Source organism: Typha angustifolia, chromosome 7, assembly GCF_048772165.1.
Source record: "Typha angustifolia cultivar Huaian chromosome 7, ASM4877216v1, whole genome shotgun sequence".
In the NCBI taxonomy this organism is placed as follows: Eukaryota; Viridiplantae; Streptophyta; class Magnoliopsida; order Poales; family Typhaceae; genus Typha; species Typha angustifolia.
The window spans coordinates 15984545-16004406 of record NC_133245.1 but is presented as its reverse complement, the minus strand read 5'-3'; the positions used below and the strand labels follow the sequence as shown (position 1 = coordinate 16004406).

The window sequence follows — 19862 nt, the reverse complement described above, 5'->3', positions numbered from 1 at the left end:
CACAAGTATATAGAAATAAAATGTAGTAGCATTTGGTTTTGGTTAGTGTATAAGGGTATTTATTCAGGAATTAAGCTTTTCTTAAATAATAAAAGTGTGATAAGAGCTACAGATTTACTGCTCTCACTATTCAGAATAACAAATATATCCTTATAAAATAATAAGTATGATATCTTATTTATTATAAAAATAAATCAAGAATAATAATCCTGTACCAAAATAACCTCTTAAATATTTTTCAGCGCAAAATATTATTATATAAAGTATATTTCATGATAACAGTTGTGAAAACAATTTTTTATGTTATCATATGATATTTACTACTTATATTGTATATATTAATATTATTTGTTTAGTTATATTAAATATATTTTAGAAAGTAATACATCTCATAGGGCAGTATAGTAATTGATGTAGAAAATAGACAGCATCATTTTCTTATCCAAAAACAATGATTATTTTATGCCAGATCAAATACTAAAATTTGCAAATGTTGATAAACTAATCATGATTTTAATCATTAACTAATTCAAAGTTATTATCAAGTATTTGTTTATAGCCCGATCACTAATTAGTAAGGTCAGGTCGAGTTTAAGTTAGGCTAGAATATTTATAACTTATTATCACCCATTAGTTCATGAGATATTAAGCTACAAGCAACATAGTGGAATGAAGTGGGCATGGCCTAGCCCATGGCATGCAAAGGCCTCGCACATGAGGCTCATCTCGAGCTTAAGCCCAATGATCAGTTCTATCGAGCGGCCTTCTATGAGTCTTTTTATCACAGTATGAATTTTTGACTAGATTAGTATTGTATCAAATTTTATTTACTAAAATAAACCGCATTTCAAACTTCATATAAAAGTGGTTCTATTATCATCGTTTTATTATGGCTATTAAATAAAATGCTGAATTTATCAATATTTTACTTTTAGACGAAGAAAACAAAAAGTTTCTTGTACAAAGCGTAATTTGTTCAATGTCTCATTTTTTAGAAAATGTTGAAAAACAACTAGAAGATATTAACTAAAATCTAAAAGAGCTATTTATCTTCTTTTTTGTACAAATTTTAGCACAATTGGCTGCGAGAAATCGTTGCAACACTAATTTTTTGACGAAAATAACCGTTTGAAACCTAGATAGGATTAAATTAAATTTAAATTGGTTTAAAGGTGAAATTATGGTATCAAGTTATCATTGCTGGCTGGGATTTTATTGTCGTTTTACAATTAAACTCAATCATTCGTCTCCTCTATGTATTAATATTCGAGCACCGAAGCTATTTTTCCCCAATGAGACGGTGATGTTCAAATTACAATCTCCGAATAACTTCTCCATAATATTATTTAGAGGTGGAGTTCAAACTATAATCTCTAAAGTTACATAACAACCATAGTTGATCAGTGAAGTCCTTTCACCTCCCGTATAGTTGATTAGTGAAGTCCATCCACCTCCCGTCTCCTGTCCAACCGGATCATCAGTCGCTGCAGCCACGCATACGAATACACGTGGCAGAATCTTTGTCGACGCAAGGGGCAACTTGCTCCTGAGTCAATTTGAAGTAATACTTATAATAATAAAAACAGTTTAAAGTAATGCATTCGTAGGGGGTGGTGGGTGGCCGCCTATACTTTTCTTTTGTTGTCTCCAAAAGACTTCCCCTTTATGACTCCCCTAAGTCTTGCTTAGAATCGTTGATAAACTGGAGGAGAGGAAACAGGAAAGAGGAACCGGAGAGAAGAGGAGATCTCATTATTCGTTTTCCCATACTTTCCTAAAAGGTTTCGGCTTTGTTTACTCCGCTAAGTCTTGCTTCTGGTCGTATAAATAACTGGATGCGGTGAGAGCATCGGACGATATCAACTCCATAGGAGGGCATCGATATGGCAAGAGAAAATAACGCAAGGAGAAGAGAGAAAAAAGATTACCTTGTCGACCTCGTCTTCTCTTGGTCCTTCAAAGATATATTAAACGAGGATCTGTTCAAAGACAAGGTCCTCTCTCTCTCTCTCTCTCTCTCTCTCTCTCTCTCTCTCTCTATATATATATATATATATCGATCTTATTTTGACCAATAAATTTATATCTGTGAACAGACTTGTACTTCATACGTTGATCGTAGGGATATTGTAAGGAGTGATAAGATTAATTAGTAACGGTATGTTTTGGCCTGGGTGGGGATTAACTGCTTCGAACCCTGACGTCAAACAGGGCCAGATTCTTGTTCCTCTATGTTTACGTATGGCGCCGAATAATATAATCGAAGATTTGATAAAAAAAAGAAGAAAAATCTTGTTTTTTAGAACACCTCGTTGATGTGAAACGGGCGGCGTGTTCTCTCGCTAGCCCACAAAAATGACGTCCCCATTCTACTTGGCCGGATTCCGAAATGGGAAATTTCAAATTTGCATCCACCACCCGGTATTTTCAGAAATTTACGATTTGCGTCCTACAGCATTATATATGGGCTTTTATATCTGGACCCTATTTTTCCTAATAATTTTTATTTAACACTGTACGTTAACTTAGAGGGTATTAAAAAAAATAATACTCTATTATAATATATAAAATAATACATAAATAATTGAATTTACTCATGTCTTCTTTATTTATTTTTTTCAAATAAAAAAAAAGTAGGAAGAAGGGGAGAAGAGATGTGAAAAATAAGAGGGAATAGTGAGCTTATTTTAATAATTTGATATTAGTTAGTCAAAATAATATTAGAGTGTTAAAATGAGAATTATAAGAAAAAATAAGGAGTCTGAATAGGGTGTAATTTATAAAAATACTTATTTGAGTTTGAGAACAAAGTAAAAAATGTTAATGAAAAAAAAAAAGTTGGGCAATACGATATGATTTTATATAAACCCCTCTCCTACCGGATCGACCGGGAGAAAAAGAAGAAAGCGAGAAGAGAAGGGCGAGATTCTTATCCGCCATTCTCTTCTCTTTCCCTTTCTTTACTGATGTTCTAATGTATATATTCAAACCGCCTATTGAAAGTATGAATTAATTTCTCTGATGTTAAGTTCGGATAAACTTCGTACATTTTCTAATTATGTTTTCTTTTTCCAACAACTCGTATCTTGTTAGAAATTTCAATCTGATTTCCTTATGGCTTCATTATAATCTCTTCCTCTTCCTATCTATACTAATTTAGAAGAAATTGAAATGTACAGGTGCTGAAGATACCTACTACATTTGATTCTGCAAAGACCTACTTTGCATCGTTTACTTCCCCGTTGATTGAGGAAGTACGTGCCGATCTTTCTTCCGGTTTGGAAGCACTCGCGCCATTTGCAAAAGTAGTATCAATTTCCGACCTAAAAGGATCAGATTGCTTTGCATATCGTATTGTTCTTCAAGATGCAGATACTACATCAATTAGTGAAAGTGGAACTTACATTCCGAAGAATGGTGATATTTTTCTTCTGTCAGATGTGAGGCCAAATCTCGTATCTGATCTCACTCAGAATAAACGATCATATCGTATTGCCATGGTCACTTGTGGTGGATCGGGAGATGAGCCATCAAGCATTTATGACATCAAGGCATCCTGCAAAATAGATGTCGTTGAATATAGCAAAAAGAATGACTCACTTTTTGCTGCTTATTTGATGAATATAACGACATACAATCGTATATGGGAATCTCTGGATTATAAAATGGCAACCCAAAGAAATCTGGGCCTTGTAAATGAGGCGATCAACAATTCATCGGTATGTAAATTCTTTAATGTGTAATTTGGCAATGGCTCTATTATCTATTATTTTCTAATCACCAGTTCGGTCCTCTTATTAGATATGTTTTTCCTGTTTGTATTTACTTGGAGTAAATGGATCTCTAGTTAGTTTATTCTTTCCTGCCAGGTAAATGGAGTTTGCGATACTTCTTGTCTTGCAAAAGTTGATAGCATAAATGACAGTAATTTTTGGAGCAAGCTGTCTGCATTAAATTTAAACAAGTCTCAGGAAGATGCCATCAGGAGTTGCATTTCAGCAAAGCAACGCAAGGACAGAAACTCAATTAACCTTATATGGGGACCACCTGGCACAGGAAAAACAAAAACAATCGGTGCATTGTTGTGGTTAATGAGAGAAGTCAAATGCAGAACACTTACATGTGCACCTACAAATACTGCTGTCAAACAGGTTGCTTCACGTCTCCTGAAATTAATCAAAGAGCTTCCCGCAGATGGAAATTGTCTCGGGGATGTGCTAATTTTTGGTAACAAAGAACGAATGGGCATTGGCAATGAGCTCCAGGATATATTTTTGGATTTTCGTGTTAAGAGGCTTATAAAATGTTTTTCGCCCAGGACTGGATGGAAACATCACTTGATCTCAATGATTGAATTTTTTGAGGAATGTCCCTCTTGGTATCATCTATATTTGGAAAATGAAAATACTGATAATGATGCCTTGGAGACCGAAAAAATAACTTTCTTGGTTTTTGCGAGGAAAAGATATGATACTATCTATATGGAGTTGAGTAAATGCTTCAACGATATCCTACTTCATGTTCCAAAATCTTGTATTTCAGAACTGATCTCCAGAAACATTGTTTTGCTTCTTGATTTGCTAAAAAAATTCAAAATTCAGCTCCAGAAGGATGTTAAGAATTACATAGAGGATGTTTTTACATCAACAGATGAAGGAAACGATTCCACAAAGTTTGACAGCTCGACAAGTTGCAGTGATGATTGCAAAACAAAATCGATTATGTGCAGAATTAGATCTGACAGTTGTAGAGTCTTAAAGATTCTGAAAGGACACATGAGTCTTCCTTTAAATTCTTCCGAATATCAAATCTCTTTATTCTGTTTGAGCAATGCGTCCCTCCTTTTCTGTACTGCTTGTAGCTCGTCCAAGTTGTACAAGGTGAAGAAGGGCAAACCACTGGAGTTGCTAGTCATTGATGAGGCTGGCCAGTTGAAAGAATGTGAATCATTGATTCCCTTACAGCTTTCTTGCTTAAAAAGTGCTGTTCTTATTGGTGATGAGTGCCAATTGCCTGCAATGGTGAAAAGCAAGGTCTAGTTTAAATTATCCATTTCTTATCATATCATATTATGTATCTCTCTTTTTAAAAAGACCAGATACTCGCTCGCACTCCCTTGACATGAACTCTGTTTACATACTGCTGAATTGATCTGTACCCTAAACTTCCTTTCGTTTTCTATTTGGTATCATTATATTTGGTTTCCTCTATGTAATACTTTTCTTTTCTGTAGGTTTCCGACAATGCATTATTTGGTAGGAGCTTATTTGAAAGGTTGAGTTCACTGGGACATAAAAAGCACCTGCTCAATATGCAGTACAGGATGCATCCTTCGATAAGCATCTTTCCCAATGCCAGATTTTATCACAACCAAATTTTAGATGCTCCAAATGTCATGCACAAGGAACATGCAAGGGAGTATCTTTCAGGTCCAATGTATAGCCACTACTCATTTATAGATATTGAATCTGGAAAGGAGGAGTCTGATCACCTTGGTCATAGCAAAAAAAATACGGTCGAAGTAGCTGTCATCTTGCAAATATTGAATAGGTTGCGAGAAGGTGAATTTTATAATTCTTTGGTTGCCTATTTAGTAATTAGTATATGAAGTTTGATATAGTTAGTATTTGCAATCCATTATGTGTATAATTTTGCATTTGTTAAATTTAGTAAATGTTTTTACAAATGAATCTTGATCCGGAACTATTGGTTAGGTTTTATCTTAAATTAGCGACCTTTATTTAACTCTGATAAATATTTTTCCCAAATAATCAATTATGAGACAAAAAAAAAGATCATTGCGCACCACCAGTTTTTTCAATAAGTTTGTTATGTTAATTGTGTCTGCTGCAAGCATGTAGGGTACTGCCTAAATGTCTGGCAAATGATATACTGTAATCCTATAAGATCTTTTTCTAAAAACTACTTGTTTTACTTATTTGTATCCAATATTTAATCAGTAACATATGCTGGTTATAAAATTCATATTTAAGAGCTACTTGCTTTACAAATTTGTATTCACTATTTAGTCAGTAACATATGCTGGTTGTCGTAATATTGAGCTCCATTACATGTAATTATTCACCTGTAAATTTCATATGAATCTGATATTCTATTTTCTGAATTTCAAAGATATTACTCTATGAACGTTCTGTTATTCTTCTGAACACAAGAGTCATATAAGGAATGAGTCACAAATGTGTACGATTCTACTAAATCACCACCTCTAGTCCACAAATATTCCAGTATTTATTTCTCTATGCATTTCTTATTTCCTTGAGGTCTAAGGTGCATATTTAATGCTAATTATTTTCCTTTACCAACTAGCCTGTTTTAGAATGAATAATAGAGTTAGTGTTGGTATTATATGCCCATACACTGCTCAAGTTCTAGCAATTCAAGAAAAACTGGGGAAGACATACAACATGAATCCAGTGGTCTCTGTGAAGGTGAATTCTGTTGATGGGTTTCAGGGTAGTGAGGAAGATATTATCATTTTATCAACTGTGAGATCCAACAGTAATGGATCGATTGGTTTCCTTGCTAATGTTCAGCGCACAAATGTGGCTTTGACCAGAGCAAGGTACCTTTCATTACTTATCTAATGGTAGTACTTTCTCGTACACTGTCGATGATGATATCGCTCTTTTGTTGCAGGTATTGCCTTTGGATTATCGGAAATGGGGCAACGTTAGGTAAAAGTTCTTCTATTTGGGAACAGTTAGTTCAAGATGCAAAAGATCGTCAATGCTTCTTTCGTGCAAATGAGGACAAGACCGTTGCTGCTGCGATCAGAAACTGCTGCAGCAAATTGGGCCAAGTCAAATGTATGGCAAAATTAAGTTCCTCACGTATTGGGAAAGGAGGGAAAAATGTACGTCTGCCTTTTGTTAAGTCTCTCTCTTTCATTTGCTAAAGTTTCCCGGTTCCTCACATTCAAAATATAACAATCATCTTTGAGGTGTTGGTTACATTGTAGCTTTGAGGCATTGGATGATAAGAAAGACCTTTCCTACATTATTATGAGGAAATATAACTCAATATATTAAAGACAAACTATCTTAAGGCATTGGTTACTACTTTAACAACTTACTAATTTTTGGTGTTATGTTAAGCAGTTCATCTTGTCCCTCTAGGTAGACTTCTGTTAAATTTATCATACGCCTAAATTAAATGAGTTCTGAACTATTTATCATGTCACTAGTGCTCTTGATAACTGATCAGTACTTTTTTTCAACTAATAGATCCTTCCAATTTACAGTGTATTAAACGCACAAAATTCCTGATTTGCTTCTTGTTTCCTTGAAGCTTTCTGGAAGTTACAATGCTATTGAAACCTCCAACCAGTCTATTCTTCTTCGTTCTGGGAAAAGTTTTAAAGATTCAGAACCCGAAATAAGGTAACCATATCTTGAGGCATCATAACTTATGTCTTTTCACAGAAGTGTTTTCATTTTTTTTACATTGTTAGAATATTTGTAGTTATCAGAGTTATATACTGGGAAGAAAATAGCGGGAAAACAGTGGAGGTTACTCCCAACTAGGAAACCTACCAGTCTATAACTATTTTTTGAGTGTAAATAGTTAATGTTTTGCTGAATGCATACCCTAAAAGTTGGCTCTTTTGTTGCTTTGGAAGTGTAATAGATTGCAAATATTCAATTAATTATCTCTTTTACATTGCAATGATGTAAAGAGGTGCTCAGCTAGTCAGTTCATATTTAATCTGCAGCCCATGGGATTCAGGAATTACAGCAATCATCATTAGAAAGTGGTATATTTTTCAGTTTTATCTGCAGTAATGTAATATTTGTGTTTATCTACGTTTCAGTTGATTATCCCCTGATCGGAACTTGGCATGTCTTTCATGTATTAATTTTTCTATAAGATAAAACTAACAATGTATTATTTATGTTTCACTGAGACAGTAAAACTTCAGAAAATTGGAAGACTCAGAACCAGAAGTGGAATGTGAAAGGGTAAGTGGCACTTCAAACCTATGTCACCCTCTATTCTAGATAACATGCAAGAATAAGAATTCTTTTTTTATTCTTTGGATCTAAGGGAAGATGAGAGTAAATCATGATTGATACTCAAATGTCAAGATTCTTATTAGTAGAAATCAGGGGAAGCATTAACACAGTCCACTTAACATTGAAAGAATCGGAAGTATTTGAGGATGTCATTGAATAGCGTTAGACTAAAATCGACATTTACTGTGAATCAACAATGGTCCTGTTGTGCCATGCCACCATCGGTTCGATACGCTTTTATAATATTTTTAATAAATTTTTTAGAATATTTAGAGATGTTTTTGGGTATTCAAAATGTCAACTTTTAGTTTTTAGTTTAAATATATGTATTAAAACCTACATTAGTGTTTTGTCTTCAGATTATTTTTGTAAATGACTTTTGTTATTAAAGATAAAGTAACAATTAAATATAAATATTATCCAACACATAATATAATTGAATACATTCATTAAAACTAATATTAATGATTAAACACTCCATAATATAATTAAATAGTCTATAATATCATTAAACACATAATATTAATTGATAATGGTTCAATAACTAAAGCTAATATCTAGTTGAATGTAGAATGACGAATAAGATCAAATACTTTATTTGCTAGTACAAGAATAACACGAGAATATTGCATTAAATATTGTCAATCTTTAAAACTCATCCACTAATAATATTGCTCGTTGTAAGTTTGTAACGTCTCATATAGTTTTCATAAAAAGAGAAATTTTACAGTCTTCATATGGTATGATATGGATAGTAAACATGCACCGAAACAACCGGCACCCACACAGGCACACTATAAGCATATGCAGATTGTGGATATAGAGTATAAAAAGGGTGTTGTGGCTTTGGTACTTGTGATTGATATGATGATAATGATGATGAACTCATATTATCCTGTTCAGCTATCTGCAGATTCAAGTCTTTTGCTCAATTGGTTGTAATCATATTGAGCTTGAGATGATCCATTTTCTTTCTTTTATCTCTGATAAATTCTGCCTTGTGGTTGTCTAGGTCAGGTCCCGTGGTCTTGATCTTGGGTGGCATCTATAAAACTTTTCTCCTTTGTAGACATAATATATTTCTAAGAAGGTTGTGTAGCTGTGATGCATATCTCATCTTCATCATCACTGCTACCAAACTGAGTCTAGCCATTATAACCATCACCATCATCATCATCATCACTATTATCATCTCTAGTTCCATCACCATCAATTTTATCTAAGCCTTTTAAGGGATCAATTGATCTTAAAGATGATCTAACTCGACTAGTAACCAGTCGTGAAGATCCAGCTTGACTAGTAGTTAATTAATGATGATTAATGAAAAAAAGAAGTTAAATAGCTTTACATGTCATATCATATTTGTTAAAATATGACTAAAATTGATTTGATGATGATTGATGAAAATAAAAAAAAATTTATAAAAAAGACTCCATATGGGTATAATAACCAGCACGTGGCCATGCCACTATTGGCATGCAAGTGTCTGTTGGTACAACCATACTTGCTATAAATTATTGAATTATAATTGTCAGCAAGATTCCTCTGAGATTAGGGTTAATATGTTTCCCCATTATTCAATGAATGTTAAGCAATACTTAAGTAGCTATTGATATCATATGGCTATTACTTCAGAAGAAATTGTTTTCCCATTTTCTTGGTTATGAGAATATTCAGCACATATTAGGTGTTATCAAAGACAAATTCTTTTAAATTATTTCTTGATAGAAAATTCTTCATAGTTTAATAATCAAGTTTTTATTTTTATGCCTCTGAACTTACTTGGAATTAATTCATCATCTTTATCCTTTTATCATAGGATAATAAAAAATGTCTGTTTCCTTGTGTCCCACCTGTGAAGTAAAATTTACAGTCAAAGTAATATGTTTGGAATTTCTCTCAAACATTGCAATTTTACTCCAGTTGAGGCACTAGGGAAGGGGCGATAAATTTCATCAAGGTGTTGGTAAACCACATTCTATAATTATGGTGATGCAGCTTAATAGAAATAAGTACTAAATATTCTAAATTCTGAGATCAATGATCAATCAGCTAACTCTAGCTGCACTAATTTCAGATGTGCCAATGATTAATCAATTATCTCAACTTGATAAATCAGATACAAATAACTAAATTTTTATCTTAGACATTTTGGATAAATTGACTGATATTGCTGACGCTTCAATTTAAGTTTGAGGAAAAAATTTGAAATAAAATAACCTCTTGTTTCCTCAGGAAAATTCATTCATAATGCAATTAATAAAAGTGTAGAAGAAGGCTCCACCTGCTTTAGCAAGGATTAACTAATTGAAGGTGACCAAGAAATGTTGTCAGAAATAAAAGATGTACTGGCTGTGTTGAGCTTCAGCACCCTTTTCCCATGTTTTTATGTACCATATGGCATCTCCCTAGTTCCTGTAATGTTTTGCAATCCCCTTTCTTCTCTTTCCTCCTGCCGGCAGTTCAAGGAGCTTGGTCACATTGTACCATGATAACTCTACATTGTATGGGTCATGTGGCACTGGGTGGCCCTTCTGTTGATTACCTTTAAATCTCTTGTTCCTCTTTTTAAATTCAAGTAGAAACAGCAGACACATTACTTAATTGTGATCTCATGACTTTTTTTTGTACTTTCAGTCTGGCTATTTACAATTTGACATTACTCATGGAATTTGTATGGTTCTTGTTCTTGCAGTAATAAGGTATCTATGGAGTCTGGTAACATATCTAGAGATGTCAATAGACCGAAGAATATGCGCATAAGTGAACCTAGAGAAAGTTATTCGAAGGAGAAGTCCTTACTGAATCTTTCAGAAAGCATTAGTTCTTCTGAGCTGACACTGATGTAAGCTATTACAAATTTATTTGATTTTCATTTCTCCAGCATATTGAGAGCTATGCAATGTTTGGATGAGCTCTTTTAATGCCTTTTTTTTCCTTATTAGTGCTAAAGTATCATGCTGTTTGTTGATATATTAGGAAGTTGAAATCCCTTAAGATTGACGTCGTCAGTGAAGGTGCTGCTTTGGTTGAAAGGCAACATGAACAAAAAATGCTGTGTAGCTTCATCAAGGATTTTTCAAGAACTGAGTTAAGTTTGGTACTTCATTTATCATACTTATTAAATAATATATCTGTGTATGTGTAGTTTACTTCATTTAGTAGAACATATATGCTTTGGACAAGGAAATTTAGTTGAATTAATCTAATTTTCAGATTGTTTTGTTTTCTTGTAGTATCATAGAGGCTTCAGATTTGTCTAAGAAGCTCTGCACATATGAAATCAAAGATCAATTCTCACAAAAAACTTCTTCATTCAGTAAGGGAAAGAGTGCTGGTAGTGCAAGCCTGAGGTATGTGAGAAACTTTTCTAATGTTTTACTATTCTAATTGGTTTAAAGCTTCGGCCAAAATGGATCGGTTTCAGCCGATAGTGGTCTGCAACCAAGGTCAGAGCTAGAAATGTTGTTGGTTTTGTCTTTGAACAACTACTTCTGGCTTTAACTTCCAATCAGTTTGGCCAGTATTATTCTGTCTTACATGAAACCTTAAACCAATATTTTCTGAACATCCAAAGACTGGACTTTTAATGCACCTTTGCTAACCGTGATTCCTGATTTGAATGGAATTCTAATGCTTTTAATGTTTTGATATTTCTCTAAGTTCGGTGCCTCCAATTAGTACTAAGATGAAGGATGAATCATTAGGACATGCACCTTCTTTCAAAGAACGGAAAGAAGACAGTATATCAGTACCAAATGAAGGGTATGTTTTTATTTGAAGTTTTTGTATATTTGGCTATTTATGTATTTCAGCCTATATAGGGAGTCCATTGTCTGAATTTTCGGAACATCTTCTATTTCTTTCTTGGCAGGCTAATCATCGAACCAAGCAAGAAGACAACGAACGACAATGAGGAGTTAGGCTTGTCTAAAATTATTGCTGCTTTCATTTTTTTTTTCTGAAGTTTCATGGAAGTCTATTTTCCCTTTGTTTCTTTCTATTCCTATCACCTTCTTTCTCTCTCAGGAGGTCGGATGAACACAATTAGGCTTCTAACTACATTTCCTTTCATTGCAGGAAATCTGGATATTTTGGTATCCCTAAATTGATGAGATTTGTTTCTTCATTGTTTTGGGAGTCAGCCTCCAAGTGATTAGTTAGAAAAAAAAGGGGCTCTTCATTAACGATTTGCTCTATTGTATTGTTAACAAAGGATTTATATACCAAGTGGGCAACTCTACTTTATCGTGGTAGTTCCGTTACAACTTACACACTCTTTATTTGTATGCCTAAACTGTGCAAAGGGGTTTATATATCATTTGACTCTATCTGGAGCTCAATCTAATTCTTTGTTGCAAATTGCAGTTTAATGTTTCTATAATCATGAAGGTTTGAAATTTTCATTTCTCACAACACATTAGGATAAATACGAAGACAACAAACAAACATACAAACAAACTGGCCGTCCAAAATTAGTGCAGCCACTAGTCTGTCCATTGAGCTGAGCAACCGCCGTGCCGGAGCACCTCCGACAAGTCGAACAACGCCCCGACATCGATCGATAGCTTTGGATTCGTTGCCACCATTTATGTCTCCTCGGGCCCGTTCCTTTTCTTCACATAATAATATTTGATGGAGGATTACATTTTCAGTTCAGAATATATAAAAGAGTATATATAACAGAGATAACCTTATTTGCCGTTCTTATTCTTTTATGGAGAATAAGGAGAAATGCCATGATAACTTATAACGATACTCTTACTATTAGAATTAAGATTATGAGATTAAGGACATGTAGGACACTCTTCTTTCGTTCATGCTTTGCCCTCCTTGATATTAAACCCGTAGGCTCTGTTTCACTGAGAAACCACTCCATTTACTCTTCCTTTTCTAATAAAAAACCACCTCATTTTCAGCACAGGAGATTACTAACAGTACGCTCTACTTCATCACTAGATTAATTAGTTTAAATCCCAATAAATAAATAAATAATAAAATTTAAACAAATGGCCACTTATGTAATTCACATATATATAAAAAATACATAATAGATTATGCACCAAATCTCATTGGAGGTGAATGAATACGATAAGAGAATGTGAGGAATATAAGAGAGTTACTATTTTACTCCTCTATGCCTGCACCATTTATAATATATATCATGAAGCGTTGAAATTTAACAAAATATTCATTGACGAATATATTTTACTCTTCTACATCATGAAGCGTTGAAATTTTCATTTCTCACTCAAAACACATCAAATTAAAGACGAAGACAACTAAAGAACAAACTCTCAAGAACACAGCCAGATCCTAATATGCTCTTCTTTTTTTTTCTTTTCATTTAGCTCCATTGCGTCGGATAAATTGTCAGTAGGCCATCCAAAATTTGTGCAGCAACTAGGCTGTCCGTGGGAGCTGAACCACGGCGGAGCCGGTGCACTCCGGCAAGTTGAATAGTGCCGTGCCATCCATCGCCCCTGTAGTTGAACACGTTGCACCCACAAGCGTTAACGTTCACTGGGTTGCTCGCCGGCATCATGCAGCTCCTCGGGCCGCTTCCTCCATAGCTACCCGGCGGTTGCCGGGAGAGCTAGGATTATCAAAGCCGCCATGATAGCAAGGGAAGCAGTGGACTTGTTGATAGCCATTAGCAGGAAGAATGAACGTAAAAAGAACAAGAATGGATGACAAGGCAATATATTATATATGATAAAATTGAGGGATTCTAGTGAACAAGAAAAACGAACGTGAACGGCAGGATTCGAACCTGCGCGGGCAGAGCCCACATGATTTCTAGTCATGCCCGATAACCACTCCGGCACGTCCACTTGTGGAAATTGTGCTCACAATTTGAATTTAACTTTTTCCTAGTTCATTTAATTATTAAAATTAAATGAAAATGATGATAGGATGTAGCGGTTGGGCACTCTGTTCGCCAACCAGACCCACTCGAATAGTCTAACCTATTATAGCCCACTAGTGCGTGAAACAGCAGGCTGGGCTTAAGCCGAGCTTAACTGGCGTGTTGGGCTTCCCTGGTTTTTCCAAATGGGTGCTCTACCGAGAGAGGAGAAGGACAACGACAAGAGAGAGCTAAAGAGAGTAGTATATATGTCCCCTTGACTTTATCGGGCGAGGGTAGAACAAGAGGATGGAGACGAAATGGAGAAGTGAGTATCTCATCTTTGATCGACAAGTTGAAGCCTTTTCGAGCTAAGAAGCCAACTTTCTTGCTGCCATTAAAGATTGGAAAATGGAGGAGTAGGAAACTTGGGGAGGAGAAGCGGAAACGCTAGTAGAGTTTGGCCAATGGACAGAGAAGCAAAGGGGTTTCTTTCTCCACGTTTGTTGTTGTTCATTGTCTTCAAGGCTGACTTGCATGACTCTTATTCTGAGTAGAGGAAGAATGGTTGAAAGGAAGATTGAGAAAAAATTTAAAGGAGTTGACCGGGCGAAGCTGAGCTGGGCTCACAAGTCGGGCTCACGGGTTCGGCTTTCGGACAGGCAAAAGCCTGGCCTTTGACGCCCATCGCCTATTGGGGCTCAAGTCGAGCCTGGGATGGTTGGGCCAATTGATCACCCATAATAGAGTGGAACACATTACCTAATAGCAGATCATGAGCTCGGTTGTAGGAAGAAAAGATTGTTCCGGTGAGAGTTCATTTAATTATTATTAATATATTATTATATGATGCATCGGTACGCATTCTACGATGAGCTAATTCCGACTCAAAACTTGAGGCCCAACTGGAACCGCAGTAGAATTTGCTTTACAGTAGGGGTAAGGGCCGTAGTAAAGCTACCAGGCTTAAAATTTGGGCCGGGTTTGGGCGTATTATCCGGCCCGGATCCGTTTTTCTAAGTTATATCAAAGTTCTGGTTCAAAAACGAGGCGGTAAGGCAAACAACAAGAGAACCGTATACTCGTGAACGCCTCTGAAGTGGAATTTGGGCTTATTCCGCAACGAAATGGCCAACGATGGGAAAGCCTTCTTATCCACGAATAAGCCAATCTCGAGGCGAATTGGAGGGATAGCGCATCCGGTTCCTGGAATAACAATCCCACGGGGATGGAGTGGTGGACGAAAGGAGTGGCCTTATCTTACGTTAGCATAAGAATAGACCGTGCGATAACTTTATTCCAACAAACCATTCCTTCTTCGCCTTTACCTTATTCCGATGCCCTAATCCACTTCGTCTTCCCCCATGGCCGCCTCCTATCGCCGGGAGGAGCCGTAATCCACCTTCTATCCCTTTCTGTTCCTCTTCGGAGAGGATAATCTGTGAATATCTTATTCGTGTTCGTTCGAATTGTCGCTCATTACGAGCATTTCAGCGGAAGCAGCGGCAGCTCCGGCATTGGGCTCCGGTGTCGACAGTTTCCAGCCCTGATAAGGTTTTTCTTGCTTCTCTTTTCTCTAATTTTTTTAATAGTTCTTTGTTCCGTTTCACTGTTTGGACGAGAGAATAGAGAGAAGATAAGAGATATAATTACGAGATGTTCCGATAGTATCTTTTGAACTAAGATTGAAATTTGAGCAGGGGAAACGGAGAGAAGTAGGTCTATGTGATAGTCGAGAGGAACTGAGAGGAGAGACTTTTTAGTTGCTAATGAACCCTCTAGGATTGGACTTTCATGAAGATAATTATGTCTTATTTTATCTCTGATCGGTGTTCCACTCAATTATATAAGTATTATCTGAAATAATAATGATCAAATGATGCCTCCTCAGCTTAAATAGAAGATGAATGAATTTTTCTCCTGTACACAGTGGAGATAAAGTAGTATTTTCCCTCTTCTATTCCCTTTATTCATTGTTGGAATTTTCAAAATTCATGGCTGAGCTAGAGAGGTTGAGATTTTCATTTGTTTACTTTCATTTTTTGTCACTTAATTTTCAAATTAGTGCTCATAATGGATTATTAAAGGGCATTCTATGATGATTGAGGCATCAGCTGCAATAAAGGCAGAGAGAAGAAAAAGAGAAGAGGCAGAGGCAAGGAGGAGAATAAGAGAGATTGTTTGGGTGAAGAGAGGTACCGTTCATTTTCTTTTCATTTCTTTCACAAATATATATGTGATTGGTCATATAGTTTTCGTAATGTGTAATATTTTGCACCATATGTGCACTTGCGTTATCCAAATATCCAGGATGGACATGAACATCATTTACAATAGTCTATATATATATATATATATATATTGGTCACATATTAGTGTATCATTGTTGGCTAATATCAAGGATTGCATTTGTTATGCCATTTACAAACTATAAGTAGCTGCTTGAAAAACTGCACAATACAAATGTACAGGTATAGTTGGAATTCTAGAACTACATTTCTCAACTACATTATCCAGGGACAAGGTTATATGGAGCTGTACATGTTTCTAGAATTAGGCTGTTCTAATCTTTCTAGTTACCCTATAGAATTCAATGTGGTGGTCTTTATTATTTTTTTAATCTTTGATGGTAAGTGGAAATGGTGTTGTTTCTCTAGGTATTAGGTTGCAAGCTAGAGCATATTGCTTAGCAATTGTTGTGGCCAGAATTCATGTGGTAATGATGTCACCCTTGTTACTGCTGGATCTTGAATCCCTATTCATGTTAGGTGTAGTTAGCAAGATTTGTTACCAATGAAATGAAGCGATGATTCTTTCAAGTTTCAATGGAAATAAAATAGAATATATCTTACTTTTGGTAGCTTCATTTCCTCCACATAATTTTGTATCTTTTGCCCCCTACCCAAACTACTGAAGCACATGAAGCAAGTGAAAAGGTTTGTGTTATCGATTTTTGTTTGCACTTCTTTGATGGAGAAAGGCTGGCCAGACTATTCAATTCTCATGTCTCTCTATATGTTGACACCTGGCAATGTATTTCTGTGTTTCTTTTAGACATTTTCATTTCTATGGACTTCTCAAGTCTCAAACACACCTTTTCTTATTATTTGATTTAATTATTCTTATTGTAGGTGTTTACATTAATCTTTCAGACATGCCAAGGAAGAAAGTTGTTGGACTATCAGGCAGGAGAGTGCGAACTGCTAATTGGACGCGAGCCCTTGATGCAGCTTTCTTGCGAATACTGAAGCACGAGTATTTGCAAGGAAATTTTATAGGGGGGCTATTTACAAAGAGCGCGTGGATCCGGATAGTCGGCGACTTCAATTCTAAAACAAAGTTGAACCTCAACAAGGGTCATCTTCAGAATCGCCTGAAGGTTTTAAAGGGCATGTTCAAGTTGTACCACAATCTTGCTACCATGAGTGGATGCCAATGGGATCCAGACAGAAATGTGCCGACAGTTGTCGACCCCTCCAATTTGGAGCGCATAGTAGCAGTAAGTATATAATTTATGAGTGAAATATATCATTATTATGTTTAGATTCACAGATCCCTTTAGTACTTACATACAAAGGTACAGGCAAATCCACAGTATGCCAAGTTCAGGGACAAGCCTTTCCCTGCTTATGCAATCCTTAAATTATTCTATGGAGATACATCTAATGAAGAAGAAGTGGATGCAGACGCACTAGATGTTAGTGACAATGAGGATGATAGCTCTTCTTCCCTTAAGTTGTCTGAGAAAAATGCATCTACTGAGAAGGAAAGGGATAAACCAGCTCCAGGTGCAAGCAATAAAGATGATGACGGTGCTTCTGCATCTGATGACATCTCTAGCTCGAGTCTCGGCGGGAGGACCTTTGTTATTTCAAAAGCTTTGGAAGAGCTTTTGGAGCTTGGGAGACGGCAACAAGAGATTGCTAAAGAACTCCTCAACCATGAGGTTTCTGACAGGTCAAAGCCCTATTCAGTTGAGCAGTGCATGTCCAAATTGAGAACAGTGCGGAACATATCATCAGAAGCTATTCTTGCTGCTTGTGAGGCTTTCCGGGATAAGCATGAAAGGTGCATCTTCATGCACCTCAAAGGATCTGTTCTACATGCTTGGATAGAACGGAAGCTTGTGGTGCACTCCATTTATCAACAACCAATACAACCATTACAGCAGTTACGTTCTGATAATCCGCTTGCTGCTCCTTGCCCTCCTCCTGAGGAGATTGACTTTTCTTGACAATGACTTGCGGTTCATTTAGTAGCCATAACTACAGCAGATCGCCAGACAGTTTCAACTGAAAAAAAAAAGTTTGTTTAACTTCTCATTGTACTTTATTGACATGCTAATTTTCTCTCTCTTTTTTTTTTTGAGAAATAGAGTATTGTTTCTCTTGTCATTGGGATATCATGCATCAATGTAATTATATTTCAGGACTTTCTTTTTTGCTGAACTTCCACTGTGAATATCAATATCTTTGTGGAGAATGTGTAATGAAAGACTTCTTTTTGATGTTGAATTTGTATAAAGGTATGCATAGACATCATGATTTCAAATGTAACACCATGGCCTTATTTCATGTTTGAAGACCTCGTGCTAACTACAGGATTTGGTGATCACTACTTATGCTAATAGGAGATCAAATGTTGTGGTAAACTGATGGTAGAATGTCGTTGAAGTTAATGGATGTTTCAGAACTTTGTGCTGATTAGAAAGTAAGCTGCTTGAGTCTATATACTTTGTTATTTTTGGCTCAGATTATATGGATGAGGTGAATACAGGGAAATTCGCTTGTTTCAACTTGGTTTTGCTACTTATATTGTACAAATTACTCCTTGCTCTCTTCAAATTAAGGTCTTAAATTTTTAGAAATTGAAATGGTATTTAGCCCCTTTTTGTTTCAGATTAGATCTTAAAGAGCACAATTTTTAAGTTTCAAAACAATGGGATGCTCCTTAAAGAAGAAGATTTTTTTTTTTAAAAAAAAAGGTCTCAAACGCAAATTATATGTCTAAAATTTTGATAAATGTTTTACAAAAATTCCCTGAAAAGATACAGCACGCAGGACTCATTCCATCTCATCTACGGTTTCTATCGATCCTGCCGATTCCGAAGACGGGAAGGAGGTAGAGCCAGATCACGGAGGCGGCGATGGAGATGGCGGCGGCGATATCGGCGGGGGAGGAGGCGAGGAGAGACTTCTCCTTCCGCCGCCTCAAGAGGATGTAAAGGGACGCAAAGAGTAAGACGGTGAACACCCTGTTCGCATACCGGACCACTGGAGACAAATCGTCTCCCTCGATTCCTCTGACGCCGACTACGGTGTTGCTGTTCATGGAGATCTCGTCGAGAAGAGAGAGAGGCAGAGAGGTGGAGGCTCGATCTGGTGGTCTTTCTCGAAGAGGTTAGGTGTGATTTCAATTTCCAACAATAGGCTTTTTGTTCTCAGAGAGTCAATCATGAATTAACACCAAAGGGTTTATTAACTTCTACAAAGTAATTAAATGAACATCTTATTCTCAACATTTGTTTATATGAATATATATAAGTGTGTGTGTGCTTTGACTATATATATATATATATTTATCTTCAAATATAATAAAATATGAATCTAATCACTGTCCAAATTTACCAATTAAAAATATATATATATAATTAAAATTAAATTGTATATAAAAATCACATACCTTGGTCGCAAAGGATCCCTTTGATGAGATCCTCGAGTGTCTTCTTTTGTCCTAGTAATTGATCAGACCAAAGGAATCCTCTTTGTACAACTTCCATAGGAAAGTAGTTACTTTTGAGTCAGCATAAACTAAATGATATCTGTTTACGAAGATAAATACTCTCCAAGTCCAAACTTCTTGGTATAATTTAGCGAGAGCTCTAAACTGCCATGAATCCTTTTACGCTTTATTACCCTTCTTTAAACCCAACTTTAGTGCAGCCGTGTACGTTCCCGAGTTAGATTTTTTTTCCCAATACC

At 35.9% G+C, this 19862-nt stretch overlaps 2 protein-coding genes and 1 non-coding gene across 10 annotated transcripts; 2 read left to right on the top strand and 1 right to left on the bottom strand.

Moving 5' to 3' along the window:
* The first annotated feature begins 1725 nt into the window (after nt 1-1725).
* LOC140762802 (uncharacterized) lies at nt 1726-12376 on the top strand. The gene is made up of 14 exons (XM_073100757.1): nt 1726-1994; nt 3180-3719; nt 3870-5033; nt 5234-5561; nt 6328-6583; nt 6658-6874; nt 7309-7400; nt 7929-7979; nt 10729-10878; nt 11013-11123; nt 11270-11386; nt 11697-11798; nt 11908-11952; nt 12114-12376. Exons 1-14 carry the CDS (start codon nt 1884-1886, stop codon nt 12187-12189), a joined length of 3360 nt encoding a protein of 1119 aa, XP_072956858.1. The 5' UTR covers nt 1726-1883; the 3' UTR covers nt 12190-12376.
* A 1409-nt stretch (nt 12377-13785) lies between these two features.
* Nucleotides 13786-13867, bottom strand: TRNAS-AGA (transfer RNA serine (anticodon AGA)). Its single transcript has one exon. It is a non-coding gene; the product is annotated as a tRNA-Ser (tRNA).
* A 1107-nt stretch (nt 13868-14974) lies between these two features.
* LOC140761975 (uncharacterized) lies at nt 14975-19328 on the top strand. 8 transcript variants are annotated; one of them, XM_073099546.1, is made up of 4 exons: nt 14975-15435; nt 15969-16076; nt 17034-17380; nt 17459-19328. In XM_073099546.1, the coding sequence occupies exons 2-4, from the start codon at nt 15977-15979 to the stop codon at nt 18113-18115; spliced, it is 1104 nt and encodes a 367-aa protein (XP_072955647.1). In that variant the 5' UTR covers nt 14975-15435; nt 15969-15976; the 3' UTR covers nt 18116-19328. The 8 variants fall into 8 exon arrangements, with proteins under 8 accessions (XP_072955647.1, XP_072955645.1, XP_072955650.1 ...); XM_073099544.1 differs by having other exon boundaries at nt 15947-16076; nt 17013-17380; XM_073099549.1 differs by having other exon boundaries at nt 14976-15435; nt 15996-16076.
* The last annotated feature ends 534 nt before the right edge of the window (nt 19329-19862 follow it).